The sequence below is a fragment of the Lontra canadensis genome, unplaced genomic scaffold (genome assembly GCF_010015895.1).
Source record: "Lontra canadensis isolate GAN:19392208 unplaced genomic scaffold, GSC_riverotter_1.0 scaffold44, whole genome shotgun sequence".
Lineage (NCBI taxonomy): Eukaryota > Metazoa > Chordata > Mammalia > Carnivora > Mustelidae > Lontra > Lontra canadensis.
Window position 1 is genome coordinate 14,039,965 of NW_022631038.1, and position 17,480 is coordinate 14,057,444.

At 35.1% G+C, this 17,480-nt stretch overlaps 1 protein-coding gene across 8 annotated transcripts in view; it reads right to left on the bottom strand.

Moving 5' to 3' along the window:
- The window catches only part of RELCH (RAB11 binding and LisH domain, coiled-coil and HEAT repeat containing), a 110,935-nt gene that overhangs the window by 34,420 nt on the left and 59,035 nt on the right, over positions 1-17,480 (bottom strand). For all 8 annotated transcript variants that reach the window (XM_032872290.1, XM_032872292.1, XM_032872289.1 and 5 more), the window contains 7 exons: positions 17,069-17,140; positions 11,870-12,010; positions 11,122-11,286; positions 9,167-9,314; positions 4,442-4,598; positions 3,584-3,707; positions 1,642-1,690 (listed from right to left, as the gene is read on the bottom strand). In XM_032872290.1, the coding sequence (XP_032728181.1) occupies positions 1,642-1,690; positions 3,584-3,707; positions 4,442-4,598; positions 9,167-9,314; positions 11,122-11,286; positions 11,870-12,010; positions 17,069-17,140 (856 nt within the window). The remainder of the gene's footprint in view (positions 1-1,641; positions 1,691-3,583; positions 3,708-4,441; positions 4,599-9,166; positions 9,315-11,121; positions 11,287-11,869; positions 12,011-17,068; positions 17,141-17,480) is intronic.

A 17,480-nucleotide genomic window follows, 5' to 3' on the forward strand; every position in this document is an offset into this window, starting at 1 on the left:
CTATAAAATCAGGTCTCCTTAAATTTTTATACTTTCATTTACAGTAAAACTTAAAGGCACTTAGGTAAAAGGCACCTATGTACGTACTATTTATCTGCTTCTAGATATGAGATACTACCTAGTTTCCTAGGACCAGTCTAGTTCCAGAGCACCTCCTCCATTTTCTATAGCGATTTTCAGATAGATAACCCTGATTATTTCCAATGGGAAAATTCAGGCTAAGTAAAGCAGTAGAAGAGAGGAAAGCGTTTAACCCTAGGAGAGTACCCTGCGATTATTTTAAGAGAAGATAAAATCACCTGTAGATGCTTTCAAAAAAGCACTTCTAGAGATGGTAAGACATTATTTGTTGTACCAACATCTCTTGCTTATTGTTCCTTAGGCACTACTTTAAGTCCTTTATATTTGCTTTTACATACTCCCAAATTATTTGTTACATTTTTCTTTTTTTATATTGCTCCAAATTCTTTTCAGAAAGTAGTATGTAGTACATAAAGAAATTTAACTAACTGCCCTGAAAGAATTATAACAAAAAAGAAAGTTCCATTTTCACATCAATTAGTATTCGAGGTTTGCTTATTCTCTTCATAAGATTAATTTTTTTTCCTTGGGGGTAATACTGATATGCTACTTGAGAGTTAAATCTGAGGCTAGGAACATAGGTCTAAATTGGATTCAGAGATACACACTGTCTATAGAGGGATTAATAATCTCTTCCTACATGAACAGCTAACATTCAGAGCTAACTGAATAATTCTAAAAGCTGTCAGTTTCTAAAATATATAAATATTCTTCACTAATTTATCATCAGAATTAATAACTGAACAGATAATACCAACTACTAGGCATTCCAAACATCAATCCTTTTTAAAAAATACAAATTTTGGGAAGCATCTGTCAAAAAAAAATCTCATGTTTTATTCTTCTCTCTGAGGACAGCCCAAGGTGGAGTTTTGTAGATCACTCAAACCAAATCACTAAGGCAGGACTGAACTGAGATAAGAATTATCTATATATCCCAAATCAACCAAATTAAAAAAAAAAAAAAAAAAAAAGAGGGAGGCTGTACATTTTCCCTTCTAACATTTTTCAATTCTTAGGAACTAGAAAAATACACAGGGACATAAGATCCATAAAGAAATGAGTTCTTAGGCCAATGGTGCTATAACTAGACTTCTTAAGACAGATGAGTGAAAACTATCAACAGAGAGGCTAGAACTCCCCATTCAAGCACGTAGTTTTATTTTAAAAATGTTTATGCATACCACACATTCTCTTCCACTATATTTAATTTTAAAAGTTTTAAATAACTAATTATGACGTAGAGGCCCTTTATTTTATAATTTTCAGTATCTTGGATATACCACTTCAAACCTATAAGGGTATAAGTACTCAGTTTGAGAAACTCAGCCTTAGGTCAGTTTAATTACAAAGAAGTAGATATTTATAATCAAATTAGCAAAGATTAACCTCACCACAATCTCACAGGAAAGAGATTAGATGTGATACAGCTGTAAAACCAAGAAACAATTTTCCTTTTCACGTGTACTTGCTAGTTTACAATGTGCATATAACAAATATAGTATTTTTCCTGAGTGAAGAGATTCAATTGTTTTTAAAAAGTAATAACAATGAACCTACCAATGTTTTCTTCAGACAGTCTTAAAATCTCCTGGAACTGAGGTTTTACCTAAGCAACCCAAAGAAGATATAAAATTTTAGATCCAATGTATCAACTGATGATTAAATTAAGTAAAATGTTTACTACTATTGCTACTATTTATTTGCTTTGCTTTATAGACTATTAGAGTGGTAAGAAATGTAACAATTTCTAAGAGGCTTAGAATAAAATAAAAGGCAAGTTACTGACAACACCTTTAGAGAAAAAGTATTTTCAAAATCAATTCAAGTCAGTAAGTTTTTCTCAAGGGCCTTTGGTTTCCTTCACTAAATTAAGATAATTTCTAAGATGATTTTCAGTGCTTGAAATAGATACCTCCGAAAACTGAACTTGATGATAGAAAGGTTATTTAGGTAAATATTACTATATGATTAGATTTATTTTTTAAACATTTGCTTATTTAAAAGGAATGAAAAGGAAATTCCATTCATTTAATGTATTAAATAAGTAATATATTCATCACTTAATATCAATCTACTTAGATTTTAACTTCCTTAAAATATAAATTTAAACATCAAATACAGAATTTAATTATAATTTTTAAGTTAGAGTAAATGCTTATTTCAGTTTTTTTTATTAACATTATCACAAATTTCAGATTTCAGGCCACTGAAGCCAACCACTTAACTGCTAAATGCTAAAGCAGACTCCTACTTACTTCTTTTTCTTCTCTCCTTTTTAAAATAATAGCCACTTCTTTCAGAGTTGTCAAACAATTTGCTTGCCAATGTTGACAACCATAAGATCAAATTATATTTAACAATTAGATGTTAGTGAAAAACGTAAAATGATCCTGTTTCTTCTACAGTGGCATCAAGGTCTGCTTTTTGCCCTCCTATCAGCAGGTCAGCATAATAACTTACATATTCAACTTAAGCTGAGGTGAAGCCCCTGTTAAAAGATTAATCTACAGAATCATAGAACAAAGACACTGAAGTGATTTTTCATTTCACACACGGAAGTGACTTGATTTCACACAGGCCCAGACAACTTAATTATTTATGATGGGTCACAAACATAATAATGTTATAACCCATTTTCTGAATTTTGCCCGGTCTGCTATACCAAACTACTTTACTTTAAATATTTCAGTAACTACAGAGTAAAGTAACAGTTAGTAGTGAAGAGGTGCACAAAATTCTTACCTTTTAAACATCTTGTTTAGCATTTGATTATAGCAATTGTATCTTCCAATATTTTTATCAGGTCTCTAAAGAACTGGTTTAATAATATTCCAGCACGACAAATGGATTAAAGAGGAAATTGGGATCTAAGGACATTCTGGTTTTAAATTGTCTAAAACTATAAAATAACCTGGATGTGCAAACGTGACAAACAATACTGCTGGTAGTGACTGAAAGATGCAGCATTAATCTCAAGTGTCCCTGCTATTCTAAGAGCTGGATCCTTGAAGCAAGTTCTCTGTATAAGCTACTTTGGTTCCACCATCGCCTGGAGTTTTGACCAAAGTGTGCTGAGCAAACAGCCACCCCCCTGAATCTGGGGCAGATGGTAAAACAGGAGGAGCACATAGAAGAATTGCAGTTGAGTTCCCTAACTGATACCTATGCTGGAAATCTTCAAGATATCTACAGTGAGTAGATTTTATATCCAAATCTGGATACAAACTAAGTTTAGGCTAAATCATCTGAAAACCAGTAAAGATGAGAACACTAAATCATCTGAAAGTAAAGATGAGAATACTAAATCATCTGAAAAGAGGTAAAGATGAGAATACTACTGACTAGAATTTTCTTTTACTATTGTATTTTTCTAAGATATTAAAAGATAATTAGGCTAAAGGAAGGGCTCATGGTTTTATTTACTCTGTTACAGCATTAATTAACACATTACATTTCTGTATCTCTTGCACATAAGAAAACATGGAATACAAGTTTTTACCTTAGTGTTTGTAAAAATTTTGCCAAATGTCCGGCAAAGGCGCCAGAAAAATCTGGAGAATTCATGGACACAGGCAGTTGAAGTAACATTAATTTTGCCAACTATTTCTATAAGTTGTGGCAACCTAAATGCGAAAGGAAAGAAAAATAGGCAGGGGATACATATAAATTTCTGTTTCCTTGCTAATTTCTGAAACAATGCAAATCTAACAACCTCTTGTTTTGCTTTTGTTTTCTTTTTTTTTCTATGCCCAGCATGGAGCCCAACATGGGGCTTGAACTCACAGCCCTGAGAACAAGACCTAAGGCTGAGATCAAGACCTAACTGAGCCACCCAGGCACCTACTGATTTGCTTTTCATAGTCAGCAAACTTGCAAATCAAAGGAGTAGTCTGAGATGCTTTGGAAGGTTTTAAGCTTATATTCTGTTCTATAAACTGCTTCTATATTTTTACTGCTTGCCATAAAATATAGGAACCTTAATGGTAGCGTTCTAACTATGAAGTTGAGACATAAACTACTGGATTTGATGCTTCACATAAGAGCTTGGCTAATGGGCCATCCATTTTAGCTTCAACAATGAGAATGTGGATGTAGTTTAAAATCCATCACAACTATTAGACAACAACAAGGCAGCAGATAGGTCATTCTGACTAGTTCAGCAGCACCATTTGCATAGAAAATAACTACATATCCAGTAGTATAAATCTCCTCTCCGAAAGAAGTTTACCACAGATAATGCCAATTATGTTGTTATATTTTTTATATTTTGTCCCTCAGTGCCAAGGCTAAACACAGTGAGCTATCTTCCATTCAACTCACAGAGGTGTATGAAATGAAAAGGGAGGCAGTAACTTACAACTGATTGACAACCCATAGTAAAGTCTCCCAGCCTGTTGTCCCCTCGTGTTCCAGCTGGTAATCATAAAGTTGCAGTAGCACTGCCAATTGCTCACGACTTCCGATTATTGTAGATACATCTTGAAGAGGCGACATAGGCCGAGGGAACCTAGTCACTATAAATAATAGAAGCAAAATAAATCATGTGAAAATGGCCATTTGTGAAATTAACTGTTCTGTCCAAAGGAAACTAAGATTCTGCCTCCTGATATTTAATTACCTTATTATAAACTTTATCTTTTTTTGTTTGATTATTTTATTTTTATTTTTTTAATAATTTATTTTTATTTTTTTTTATAAACATATAATGTATTATTAGCCCCAGGGGTACCTGTCTGTGAATTGCCAGGTTTACACACTTCACAGCACTCACCATAGCACATACCCTCCCCAATGTCCATAGAAACTTTACCTTTTTTAAGAAAAAAAAAAAAGAAACAAATTCTTGTCACATGTGAATGAATTAAACAAATCTCAAAAATTAAGATTTTATGAAACTAAATAGTTAATAAGCAAATACTGTAATGACATAGTTTGCTAATGAAGAGTAAAATTTCATTTAGGTTAAATTAAAATTGGCCCAAAGATGTCGGACAAAATACATATTTGAATTCAATTAAAAAAAACAGAAATACTTGTTAAAACTACCAGATTGTTTATAACTATGAAATAGTAAATATGACAAATATGATTCCTTCAGGCAGTAAGCAACTAATAGATTAATACTGGGGAAATAATGAATACCAGAGAATAGTGACATAAAATACATTAAAGCTTGAGCCGAACAGGTTTCTTACGTATTTAATCTCTAATATTAAATACTTAATTTAAAAAATTTCCATAGTTTGAGAAATATTAGCTTAATATAAAGTATAAAAACCAGTGACCAGAAAGATAAGGCAAAATATACTATAAATATTATAACCAGGGAGGGGCCCAAGAATATACGTTAAAAATTTGGGGGGAAAACTGAAGAACTTATAAAATTATGTAAATAAAACATGAAGATATAACCAACATATTTTAAATTTGCGAACATATCAATAAAATTTATGATCTTACAGATCCTAATAGATCCCAAGTTATTAAGAGAACACTTTTTGATGGCTATTAAATGAATAATGCATGCCAACACCTCATTCACTGTTAGTCAGAAACTCCTGTATAGTGACTAATACCCTAAAAAGACACAAATATACAGAATTGTCTCAAACATATTAATGGCTTAATAATTATTAATAAACTTAAGAAAACATGAAATACACATAATTTTTAAAAAGGCTCAAAGACAAAATTAAGATGTTATTATCTTTTTATGCTGCCCAAGGCTTTTAACAATATGTTACGGACAGATCAGATAAAGGTCATCCCTTGCTAGCCAGACTCTCCTATTTCCCCCCCCCCCGCCAAAGATTTTATTTATTTATTTGACAGAGAGAGAGAGATCACAAGCAGGCAGAGCACCAGGCGGGGGTGGGGTGGAAGCAGGCTCCCCACTGAGCAGAGAGCCCGATGCGGGGCTTGATCCCAGGACCCTGAGATCATGACCTGAGCTGAAGGCAGAGGCTTAACCCACTGAGCTACCCAGGTGCCCCTGGACTCTCCTATTTGTTATCATAATATACCAACCAAAAAATAAATGAGTTTGGGTAATATGGTATTTCTCACTATCTGGAGTTTCTGCTGGAATTCTCACTGTATCTCAACCCATGAGTCATACAAATATGAATTGTGAGGGATATATTTCATATAGAAATATATCATGTCAAAGCATATCTGATATAATTTCAAACAGGATTATATCATATTTGTAACAATCTGCTATACTATGATAGAATTAATGTTATTTCTTCAAAAACACTAACAAATTATTGAAAAATAATCAAACAGTTTATTTATTTATTTATTTATTTGACACAGAGAGAAAGAGAGAGAGCACAGGTAGGCAGAGAGGTAGGCAGAGGAGTAGGCAGAGGGAGAGGGAGAAGCAGGCTCCCCGCTGAGCAGGAGTTGGTTGTGGTTGTGGGGCTTGATCCCAAGACCCTGGAATCATGACCGGAGCCGAAGGCAGACTCTTAACCACTGAGCCACCCAGGCGCCCCTAATCGAACAGTTTAAAGTAAAATAGATACATCAAAATTAATTATAGGGAAAGTGAGGTCTAAAAAGAGATTTAAAGGTAGGTCCAATAGAAGCAAAATAATGTCAAGAAATAAACAATTACTTGAATAACTCAGTTATTATAGGTAAGTAATCAGAATGGTTCAAGAGTCTCAAAACAGGATTCTGGTTTTTTTAATTTTTATTTTTAAAGATTTTATTTATTTATTTATTTGACAGAGAGAGAGAGATCACAAGTAGGCAGAGAGGCAGGTGGAGAGAGAGAGAAAGGGAAGCAGGCCCCCAGCTGAGCAGAGAGACCGATGCGGGACTCCATCCCAGGACCCTGAGATCATGATCTAAGCCAAAGGCAGAGGCTTAACCCACTGAGCCATCCAGGTGCCCAACATGATTCTGTTTAAGAGGACTTTTTAAAATATGAGCATCTAACTTATAACAATATAGAAAGGTCCCTAGAATGGCATTTTAATTGGCTGGCAAAATACCAGCATTTTATTGTCAATAAAATAACCACAATTATCCAGCAACCTAACAGTTGTTAGAACTCTTTAATATGTTTTCCTCTCACGAGAATACAAGTTCAATGATGGCAGAAAGTTGTGTCTATTTTATTCATGAATGATCCAAAGTGTTTAAAATAGTGCCTGACATAAAGATTAGCTAATGCTGTAGAGTAAACTGGTAAGAAAAATATTTGTGTGGGTTAAAAAGAAAAGATTATTTTTGGTCTGAAGACATAATCACAAGAAAAGTTCACAAAAATGATAGAAGAAATATATTCAGGATGTTAAAGCACTTGTTTTGACAATTTTCATCTACTCTCCAGCACCTGGCTGGCAAAAGGTAACATTCAAGAGTCATTTGTTAAATACATGAAGGAAAGGATGATAGCAAATGTTATAGGTTGAACTATGTATGTATCCCCCGACCCCCAAAAAATTCCTATGAAGTTCTAATCTCTAGAATCTCAGAATATGACCTTATTTGGAAATAGTATTGTTGCAGATATAATTAGATAAGATAAAGTCATACTGGAGTCAGGTGGGCCTTTAGTCCAATATGACTGATCTTATAAAAGGGGAAAATTTGGACATAGAGACAGACATACACAGAGGAAGCATGGCGTGCGGAAATGAAGGCAGGGATCAGGGTGATGGCATCTATATGCAAAAGAATGACCAAGACTGCCGGCAAACCATCAGAAGCAAGGAGAGAGGCATGGACCAAATTTTTCCTCAGAGCCATCAGAAGGAACCAACCCTGCTGACAAATTGATCTGAAACCTCTAGCTTTCAGAACTGCAAGACAATAAATTTCAGTTTGTGGTATTTTGTTATCGCAGCCTTAGCAAACCAATATGGCAAGACAGAAAAAGAAAGATGGAATTAGAAGTAGGAAAGCCCCTAGGCAGACAAGGAACCTTAATACACGAAGGGGTAGAACCCGAAGCAGACGGCTGTGAATGCTTTAGGAAGACCTTTCTTAAAAGTCTGAATTTTCCTTCTCCTCAATAATATTTTGAAATGTTAAATTAACTCTACTCCATCCATTCTCAATTTTTCCAGTAAAACATTCAATGATTCGTGTATTCTTGGGACACAGCTTCATATCCCAAAGATTAAAGGTAGCCCACAGTTTACATGAAAACTGCAATTCTTAAAAACATTAAGTGTCTGTTGATATTCTCAGTGTTATTCTTTTTTTTTTTTTTTTTAATATTTTATTTATTTATTTGAGAGAGAGACAGTGAGAGAGAGCATGAGCAAGGAGAAGGTCAGAGAGAGAAGCAGACTCCCTGCGGAGCAGGGAGCCCGATGCGGGACTCGATCCCGGGACTCCAGGATCATGACCTGAGCCGAAGGCAGTCGTCCAACCAACTGAGCCACCCAGGCGTCCCTCAGTGTTATTCTTTTGTCTATCAGAAGCCAGTCAGAGACATGGACAATTTCATAAATCTGAAGATGTTGCAAAGGGATCTCCTACAAAGTGACATTGACAGGTGGACATTGAGAGGAGACAGGCTTTTGCTATCAATGTCACAATTTCTGAAACTAAGATATATTCCTTCTTTGGAGAAAAAAAAAGAATCTGCTACAAATGCTTATATTTCTATCAAGGACAAGTAGAAAAGAGTAATTAAATTTACCTTCCCCTACTGAAAGTAAGATGAAACAGATGAGGCAGAAAAAAATATAAAGAAAGTGGAAATGACAAGCTTCATCAAGTGGCACTAGTAACTGTTCAGTGATCTTTTCATTGATTCAGCTCTATTAATGAAAGAAAACTTACTTCGGCCACTGGAAAAAGTTATAAAAAGACTATAGATTAGGATTGGAACGAAAGTACAAATATTATAAAATAATACCATGAGGCTTTTTCATAAAAGATGAAGCCACAGTTTAACTTAGCTGTCGTACAATCTATGACCACGAGATTCCACACATGTATTTTAATAATCATGCTGTCATATAAAGTGATTTTTAGAAGTTTAAATAAAAACAATTCTTTGGGAAGCTAAACTGCTAATGTTCTACATCTTCCTTTCATAATTTAAGTTCAGTACCTTCTATCTGTGGCACTTCACCATGAAGCTTGGCTTTGCTGGAGAAAGGTGCATTCTGTAGCACTAATGCAAAGAGAGATGGGATCAAGGACTGCAAAGCAGAAAGATACATGTGGAGCTTATGTTCATCCAGCCCGTGCTCTCCTTCCTGAAACATAAGGAGGTGGAAGCTAGTTTTAGTTTTCTGAAATTAGGTATTTATAATGCTCTTCCTCTCTGTGGCTATGAATAAAACATTTAAAGATCCGTATGGTAGACTCATAGCATAGCACCTAATGGAGATGTCCATGAATCTTTTCTTAATTTCTTTTCTTTTTTTTTCTTAATTTCTCTAAGTACATGAAAATGTGAAGAAGCACTAAGGCACTATAAAAGTAATATAATTTTTTATATTGAAAACTTTACGGTGGACATCAGTCATTTCCATTTGTATGAAACTTTTTTTATAGGTTTTTTTTTTTCTTTTAAGAGGATCTTATCCTTTGAAATTTTGTAAGTCGGGATAAAGAAATTGAAGTGAGCCACATGAATCATTTTAAATCTTCAACGGTTAAACCAGCAGCAGTGTTTGCTATTTTCCTTTGACTTCCAATCTTTTACAGATTTGGTGTCGTCTATATTTGCCAGCACTGAAAGCATTTTAAAATAATTCAAAGCACAGATGAAATGTAGGAGAAAAAATTTCAAAAGGAAACAAAAGAAAGAGAAAACAGAAAGAAAAAAAGAGTAAAAGGATCGGTATGGAGCACAGAAACCACATGTTCAAGTAGAAAATAGAATCATTAGAGACAAAAGTGTTTACTGCTATTCAAATCCACTTGCGATGTCATTACTGTGCTGTAAAATAACCAACTGCGTCAGAAATACCGGACACATGAGTTACATACCATCAACTTCTAAATTAATCTCTTCATGGAAGAATTACCTATGCTGAATACTACAGATATGTTTAACAGCAAAATGGAATTAACCATGTTATGAAATGGAAAAAGAAAAACAAAGGTATGGATAATTTTCAGGTAGAAGGAATGTAAACATTAAAAAAAGTGCTTTAAAAAATTTCCTAGGTTTCACAAAAAGATATACTTCAGTCTAGTTATCCATAGTTTTTTAATACCCATTTTTAAATTTATAGAAAAAAACAGCTCAATTTTTAAAATTAAATAAATATGTGTGGATACATATAAGACTGTCTACAGACTAGTTACGAGGCAAGAGCCTTATAGATTCTTTAAAATCTGGGGGTAGAACGGTAAGAGTTTGGGATCAGTGACCCAAACCTGTCATTTAACGGCTATAAGACCTTGGGCAGGTTCCCTTGATGCTCAGTTTCCACACCAAAACCAAAATAAAATTCAAAGAGTTGTAAGAATGAAATAATAATGTTTTATTTATAAGGTATTTACTCAAATGCATATAAGAGCCATTAAAGAAACGTTAGTTTTTCTTCTAGACCCTAAAAGGGACCTTTAATATAAAAATTAAATCAAGAAGTTACTACCTTTTTTTCAACTTTTCTTCCGTTCTTTTACTCAGTTAAAAAAAGTGTTTAATGAACTACTGCAGTGAGGGAAACACAGTTAAAGCATTTGACATCGTGTAAGAAAGCTTTAGAGACTAGTATTTGAGTCAGCTCTGCATTCCGGGAACTGGAGCTGATACATTACCCCAAATCTTTAAATCTTCAGAAGAGACAAGGCAGAGCTAGCTTTCTCAATAATGTACAAGTGAGTTCCACAAAGGTGCTACTTCATTTCCTTTTTCATCTGGCTTTTGCAAAGCAGAACTTCCTCAAATCTCTCTTGGCTCCACTCCAATAAAAATCTTTAACTGGTAAATTATCAGAATGTTTAGCCAAGTGGTACTTTCTGTCTTTGCTCTCCAGCATTCTTTCAAGATGATTTAGAACACACCTTTTAATTTCTGTAAACTGTATACATAAAGAAAGCATTTACCCTGAGAAGTTTTTCTATCTTGTTCAGCAATGTAGGTATAAGATGAGACTGTAAATTTCCAAGTTCTGTAGTCCAGGCAGCGTAAGCCGGTAAAAATACTTGATGTGTTGCACTAACTACTCTTTCTGAGGGATCACCCAAGGCTGACAGCAACAATTCAAAACCCTGCCAAAAAGAAACAGGTAAAATTAAGATTTTTTTTTTAAGATCTTATTTATTTATTTGACAGACAGAGATCACAAGTAGGTAGAGAGGCAGGCAGAGAGAGAGGAAGGGAAGCAGGCTCCCTGCTGAGCAGAGAGCCCGACGCGGGGCTCGATCCCAGGACCCTGAGAAGATTTTTAGAAGAATAAACTTCCAAAAAAAAAAGCTCCTCAATAAAAAAGCATTAAGTATACACTGTAGCACATTTAGAAAACATTTAAGCAAGAAAGCAAGCCATCCATAATCCTATCATTCCTATTTTCTTGAAAGAAAATGTCACGTATCCACTGATGTGGAAACCAAAGAGAAGAGGTGGTAAATATGGCATGCATGTTGCCAATGTCCTGCCACAAAACTATGGTGGAGATTGTAAATGAATCCTAGCACTCTTTCTTCTGAACTGAAGAAGTAAAACAAGGCAGCCGTAAGCTGACATAACTGCCATTCCTACTATGTATTATTGAGTAGCTGAATCAGAGATCTGGCATATTAACTTATTTGGAATTTTGTAACGGAATAAATGGGTTCATTCTGAAAAACATACCTGTTGATATTTGTCTGGATCATCAATGTATCCCATAATGATACCGAGGCTTTTGATCACAGCTTCTCTTACTAAATCTGCCTTATCTTCCATTAACATTTGTTGCAACATTGAGAGAACCAAGGAGCTACGTATTTCTTTCTGAAAGCAAACAAAAACATGTTTTTACTATTTATTTTATGCTAGCAGCAGAAAAGCACAGAAAATAATAAGATGGACATCCACATATTCTACACCCAGATTAAATACATTCATATTTTGCTGGTTTTTTGTCTTCATTTTCCAAAGACCTAAGACATTACAGATACAGCTTGTCTGATTCTCTTCACCCTCTCCCTCTTCCTCCATCCTCCCTAAAGATAACATCTACCTTGAATTTGGTATCATCTTCCAACATGTTTTTCTATCTACTAAATATGTGCAAATCCTTCAAATCCTACAGCACATAGTAGTAGGCACTTTTGGCAAATGAACAAAGTCAACGCTGCATTAAATGGAAAATGACTCTGCTATTAATACCTGCCTTTAACTCAGAGAGGAGCTCTCAGAGTTTTAATAACAGCAGAGATTACAAATATTTCTCCGTTAATCAAAAACATTTGTCTTGGGTAGGAGTGTGGAAACATTCTAAAATCCTGGTGTTCCTAATTTTGAAGAACTAAGAAAAGAACAAGATGATAAAATATGAGAGCAAACTTCAAAAATACTTCAAAGGGAACTGCGTTGCTAATCTCAGATGCTACTCTTTAATGTCAACCACTGCTGTATCTTAATTTCACACAATTTTTTCTTTTGTTTGTTAAAGAACGTTTTAGCCCAGTGAATTCTGGAACACTGAAAAGAAATAAAATTTTAAAAAAAATGAATGTTTTAGTCTAATTAATGGCTGAAGATAAAATAAAGAGCTATCATTATATAAATTCTTGCCCTTACTTCCTTTCTCTGGATCATTATTACAATTTGATCAGTTTACAAAATTCTTCAAATCTAAACTTGTTTAGGTCCTTTTCACATCTAATGATTAGAATACAATAAAGACAGAGGATGTGACCATTTTCATAAATTTACAGTGTAATTTTAGTATGCAGAGCAAGGTCTAACAGTCATCTTTAAATGACCTTTTTTTTTTTAAAGATTTTATTTATTTATTTGACAGACAGAAATCACAAGTAGGCAGAGAGGCAGGTAGAGAGAGAAGAAGGGGAGCAGGCTCCCCTTGAGAGCAGAGAGCCCGATGCGGCGCTCGATCCCAGGACCCTGAGATCGTGACCTGAGCCGAAGACAAGGCTTTAACCCACTGAGCCACCCAGGCGCCCCTAAATGGCCTAGTTTTTGGTTTGACTTCCTAGAAACTAAAATATATGTAATTTTACCAAATTTTGGTCACATTTAGCTTGGCGAGTATGTATTTTAGTACAGCCTTATTTACTTATCCTCTAGGATAAAAACTGCCCAAAAACTATCTTGGGAGATCTTAAAAGGGCTTCTGGATTGGTATTAGCCTCTGCAGCAGGATGGAGATAAGTGAACTTCAGCTGGGTATTTGCTTCACATTGGTCTGGGCTGAGGTCAAGTGCAGCAGTTAGCTTCAGTATGCCATAGGGAACCCAAAGGACAAGTCAGGAGGCGTTACTCCATTTAAGCCATGACCACACTGAGATTTTACTGTTAGCAACTGTGGTGGGATATAAGGCAAAGGAAGATCCATAGAGGATACATTAAGTCTATTACTAATACTGCTTAACATTCTAATATCCGGGGCAGTGTAGAACAGTTTATTTATCCCCTTCATGCATGTGATGTTCATCTCTGCTTGGAACAGTAAATAAAAAGATGCTCAAAACTGACTCATGTATATTTATCTACATGATTTATCACAACACCAAGATACCAGTTTTCTCCTATGAGATGGGAAAATATTAAAAAAGATTTCATCATGTCCAGTTCCTGGAGAAGGTATGTGAAAATAGGAACTCCAGTGAACTGATGACAGGAGTATAAATCTGTGCAGTCTGGGTCGGAGCCAATTAACACTGTCAAAATAAAAGAATGCAAATGCTGAAAGAAGGAAAATGTGGAGTTATTGACAGAATAGAAATTTAAAAATGCAAGTTACCCATACAAGAACCTACCAATAGTATCTACTGTCAGGGATACAGAATATTATTATATATAGTATGATTAATTTGGGGTAAGAAAAATTCAAATATAAAAATGCAAACTGGAATATGCATAAATTTTTATTTTCTCCAAGAACTGATTAAAAACTATTAACAGTATATGGATATCTTTGGAGAGAATGACTAGGTAGGCCACAGAAGCAGTCTTTGATTTTCATTTTGTTCTTTTCTATACCATATGAAAACTTATTTTTAATAAAATAAAAAGAAATATTACTGGAAGTGAAACTATGGACTAGTCTTTTCTTCTTTATATTTTTCTGAATTAAAAAAATAAGAAATTTTGCTTTTAAAAAAGACAACCAAGTCATCTTGGTTTCTCACTCTTCACCAAAGAATATGAGGTTAATAGTAAGTATGACATAAATGGCTCATGCATTATCATACAATTCCATTTTTTATATCATTTTTAAGAACAATCTTACAAAACTGACCATTTAAGGCAAGGGCCAACAAACTCTGTAAAAGGCCAGATGGTACATGCTTTTGGCTTTGGGGGCTGTGAGTAGTTGTAGTAGTTGTTGTAGTAGTAGTTGCTACTACTCAACTCTGCTGTTACAGTGTGAAAGCAGACATAGACAATACATAAACAAATGGGTATGTGTTCTGATAAAATTTTATTTACAAAAACAGGCTATGGACTAGATTTGGTCTCCAGACTGTAGTTTGTCAAGTCCTCCTTTAAACTACAGTTGTTAAAATAACGATGATGTCACTTCATTCCTCTACCTACTCTAAGCCCTGGACCTATGGGAAGATATCTAAAAGAGCCTAACAGTCCAAAGGTCTTCATCTTTTTGGTGGAAGGATTCATTTAAAAATTAATGAGCACTGCAAACTGCTTTTATTTGGGTAGGTAATATCTACTGACATTTATCGTATTAGAAATTACACTAAGAAATTTAAAAACAACAGTAAAATCATTTAAGGTTAGCAACATGTAAACATTTTAATGAAAATAACCTTATATGGGGCGCCTGAGTGGCTCAGTGAGTTAAAGCCTCTGCCTTCGGCTCAGGTCATGATCCCTGGGTCCTGGAATAGAGCCCCGCATCAGGTTCTCTGCTCTGCAGGGAGCCTGCCTTCCCCCTCACCCAGCCTGCATCTCTGCCTACTTGTGATCTCTGTCTGTCAAATAAATAAAAGATCTTTGAAAATAACTTTAGAAGACAAAAAAATTGGTGAGAATGGTGCTTTATATTTTGCTGCAAATCACTTTAATGTCTGACTTAAAAGAAGACAGGTAGATTCTCTGCTCTGCATTCCACTGATATGATACATTTCTTCAGTTGAAGTTTTTAAGAAAATCTGGCCCCACAAAGACATGTAATTGAAAAAGGGAGCATTTTAATAGCCTTTCCTGATAAGAATATATATTTTAATTCTACACTAAAACTGGACAAGTGGTAGTTTCTTAAAGGTTAGATGCAATGTAGAATCTGAAACCATGATGTTGTTCCTTGCTAATAAACTCTAAATTCTGGCATATTAAATTCCACTAGTCGGGCACCTGGGTGGCTCGGTCTTTAAGTGTCTGCCTTCAGCTCAGATCATGATCTCAGGGTCCTAGGATTGAACCCCACACTGGGCTCCAGCCCACACTGGGCTCCCTGCTCAGCAGGGAGTCTGCTTCTCCCTCTTCCTCTGCCTGTGCACCCCCGCTTGTCCCCTGCTCTCTGTCAAATAAATAAATGAAATCTTAAAAAAAAATTCCACTAGTCTATCTTGGACTTTGCCCCTCTTTTTACCCATGTGTGATTTTGAGCAGTATGCACTGGTCACTTGGGAAACATTGTACCACACACTTGCTCAGATGCTCTTCAATACTGACACATTTTATTATAATCTCAAAAAATCACATTTGTTAATATCACCAGTGATCTCAGAAATGTATTTATATACTTAGAAGCTATGGAGCCCATGGTGGCAGATAATAAGTTTTCCAAAATTCTTGTTCTCACTTCAAAGTTGCAATTTTATTATTGGCAATAAATACCATCTACTTTTTTTTTTTTTTTCCATAAAGTGGTAGGCTCATTTCACTCATTTCCATAAAAAAGTCTGCTAAATACAAGAGCTTGTGTGTTAGTGGTTGGTCAAGTCAAATCAGCATCTCATAAAAAAAGGCAACTAGTTCAAATCACAATTCAAGCCTATTTGAAATGCTTTTCCTGAAATCGCCGTTATACCTCAGGATACAGCAAAAGGCATTGATATTAGTATTTTCTATTCTGTCACACAAAATATTAAAAAGACACATACTCAAGGGTCAAAATTTAGTAGAATTAATAATTTTATTGATTCATCAAGGTTATTTTTTTTTTTTTTAAAGATTTTATTTATTTATTTGACAGAGAGAGATCACAAGCAGACAGAGAGGCAGGCAGGCAGAGAGAGAGAAGCAGGCTCCCTGCTGAGCAGAGAGCCCGATGCGGGACTCGATCCCAGGACCCCGAGATCATGACCCGAGCCGAAGGCAGCGGCTTAACCCACTGAGCCACCCAGGCGCCCCATCAAGGTTATTTTTAAGTGAAACTGGCTTCTTCTGAGTGCATGGCAGTGAAGCATACATTACATTATCAGTATATTTGGGGGTGACTGCCTTGATCAGTCCTAATGCACTGGCACTGTTGCCCATTACAGCTTTTGCACCGATCATGTAAATGTAAACACAGAGAAAAAGATGAAAAATATTTTAATGTTATGAAAGTAATTTTCAACTCATGGACCTCTTTGAAAGTATCTCAAAGAACCTCCCAGGGTCCTTGAACCACAAACTTTGAGAACTGCTGATAATTTAATATATTTAAGACTCATGCAAAATGGTTAATATATACCTGTCTGCAAAGCCACATTATATCAACATGAGCCTTATCTTTTTGGCTCATCTTCTTCCTTTATTAGGATAGCATGCCCTGGGATAATTTGAATTAAAATGTATAAGTCAAGAAACCTTGAAAAAAGGTTTCTCTATTATTAAAAGGAAAAAAGGTTTTTAAGAAAAAATGACAATTCTTACGGGAAGGTAAGGTGCCAATGCTCCACAGGATTCTGCCACGAGCAGTCGTCTTTCTGGGTATTTGTGGTTAATCTAGAGTAAAAAATACACAAATCAAGTATGAACAACATAATCTCCTTTCCTCCAAGAGGGAATTACTTCTCACAATAAATCCTGTTAAGAATGCGATAAAGCACCTTTTTTTTTTGTTTTGTTTTGTTTTTGTTCCCACTTCTGGGAATCCCTGTGTGCCTATGTCTGAATCAGGAATAAGGGAATCAGAGAGAGCCTTAAAAATGAGGTCACAGGGGTTATCTGTTAAAGAAAAAAGGATAAAGCAAAGATGAATACATGGCATGGTGTCTAGAGGTAGTGGGCTTACCTACAACTAGGCTTTCCTTAAGATGTCAGAAGCACCTTTCTCCATCCCTAG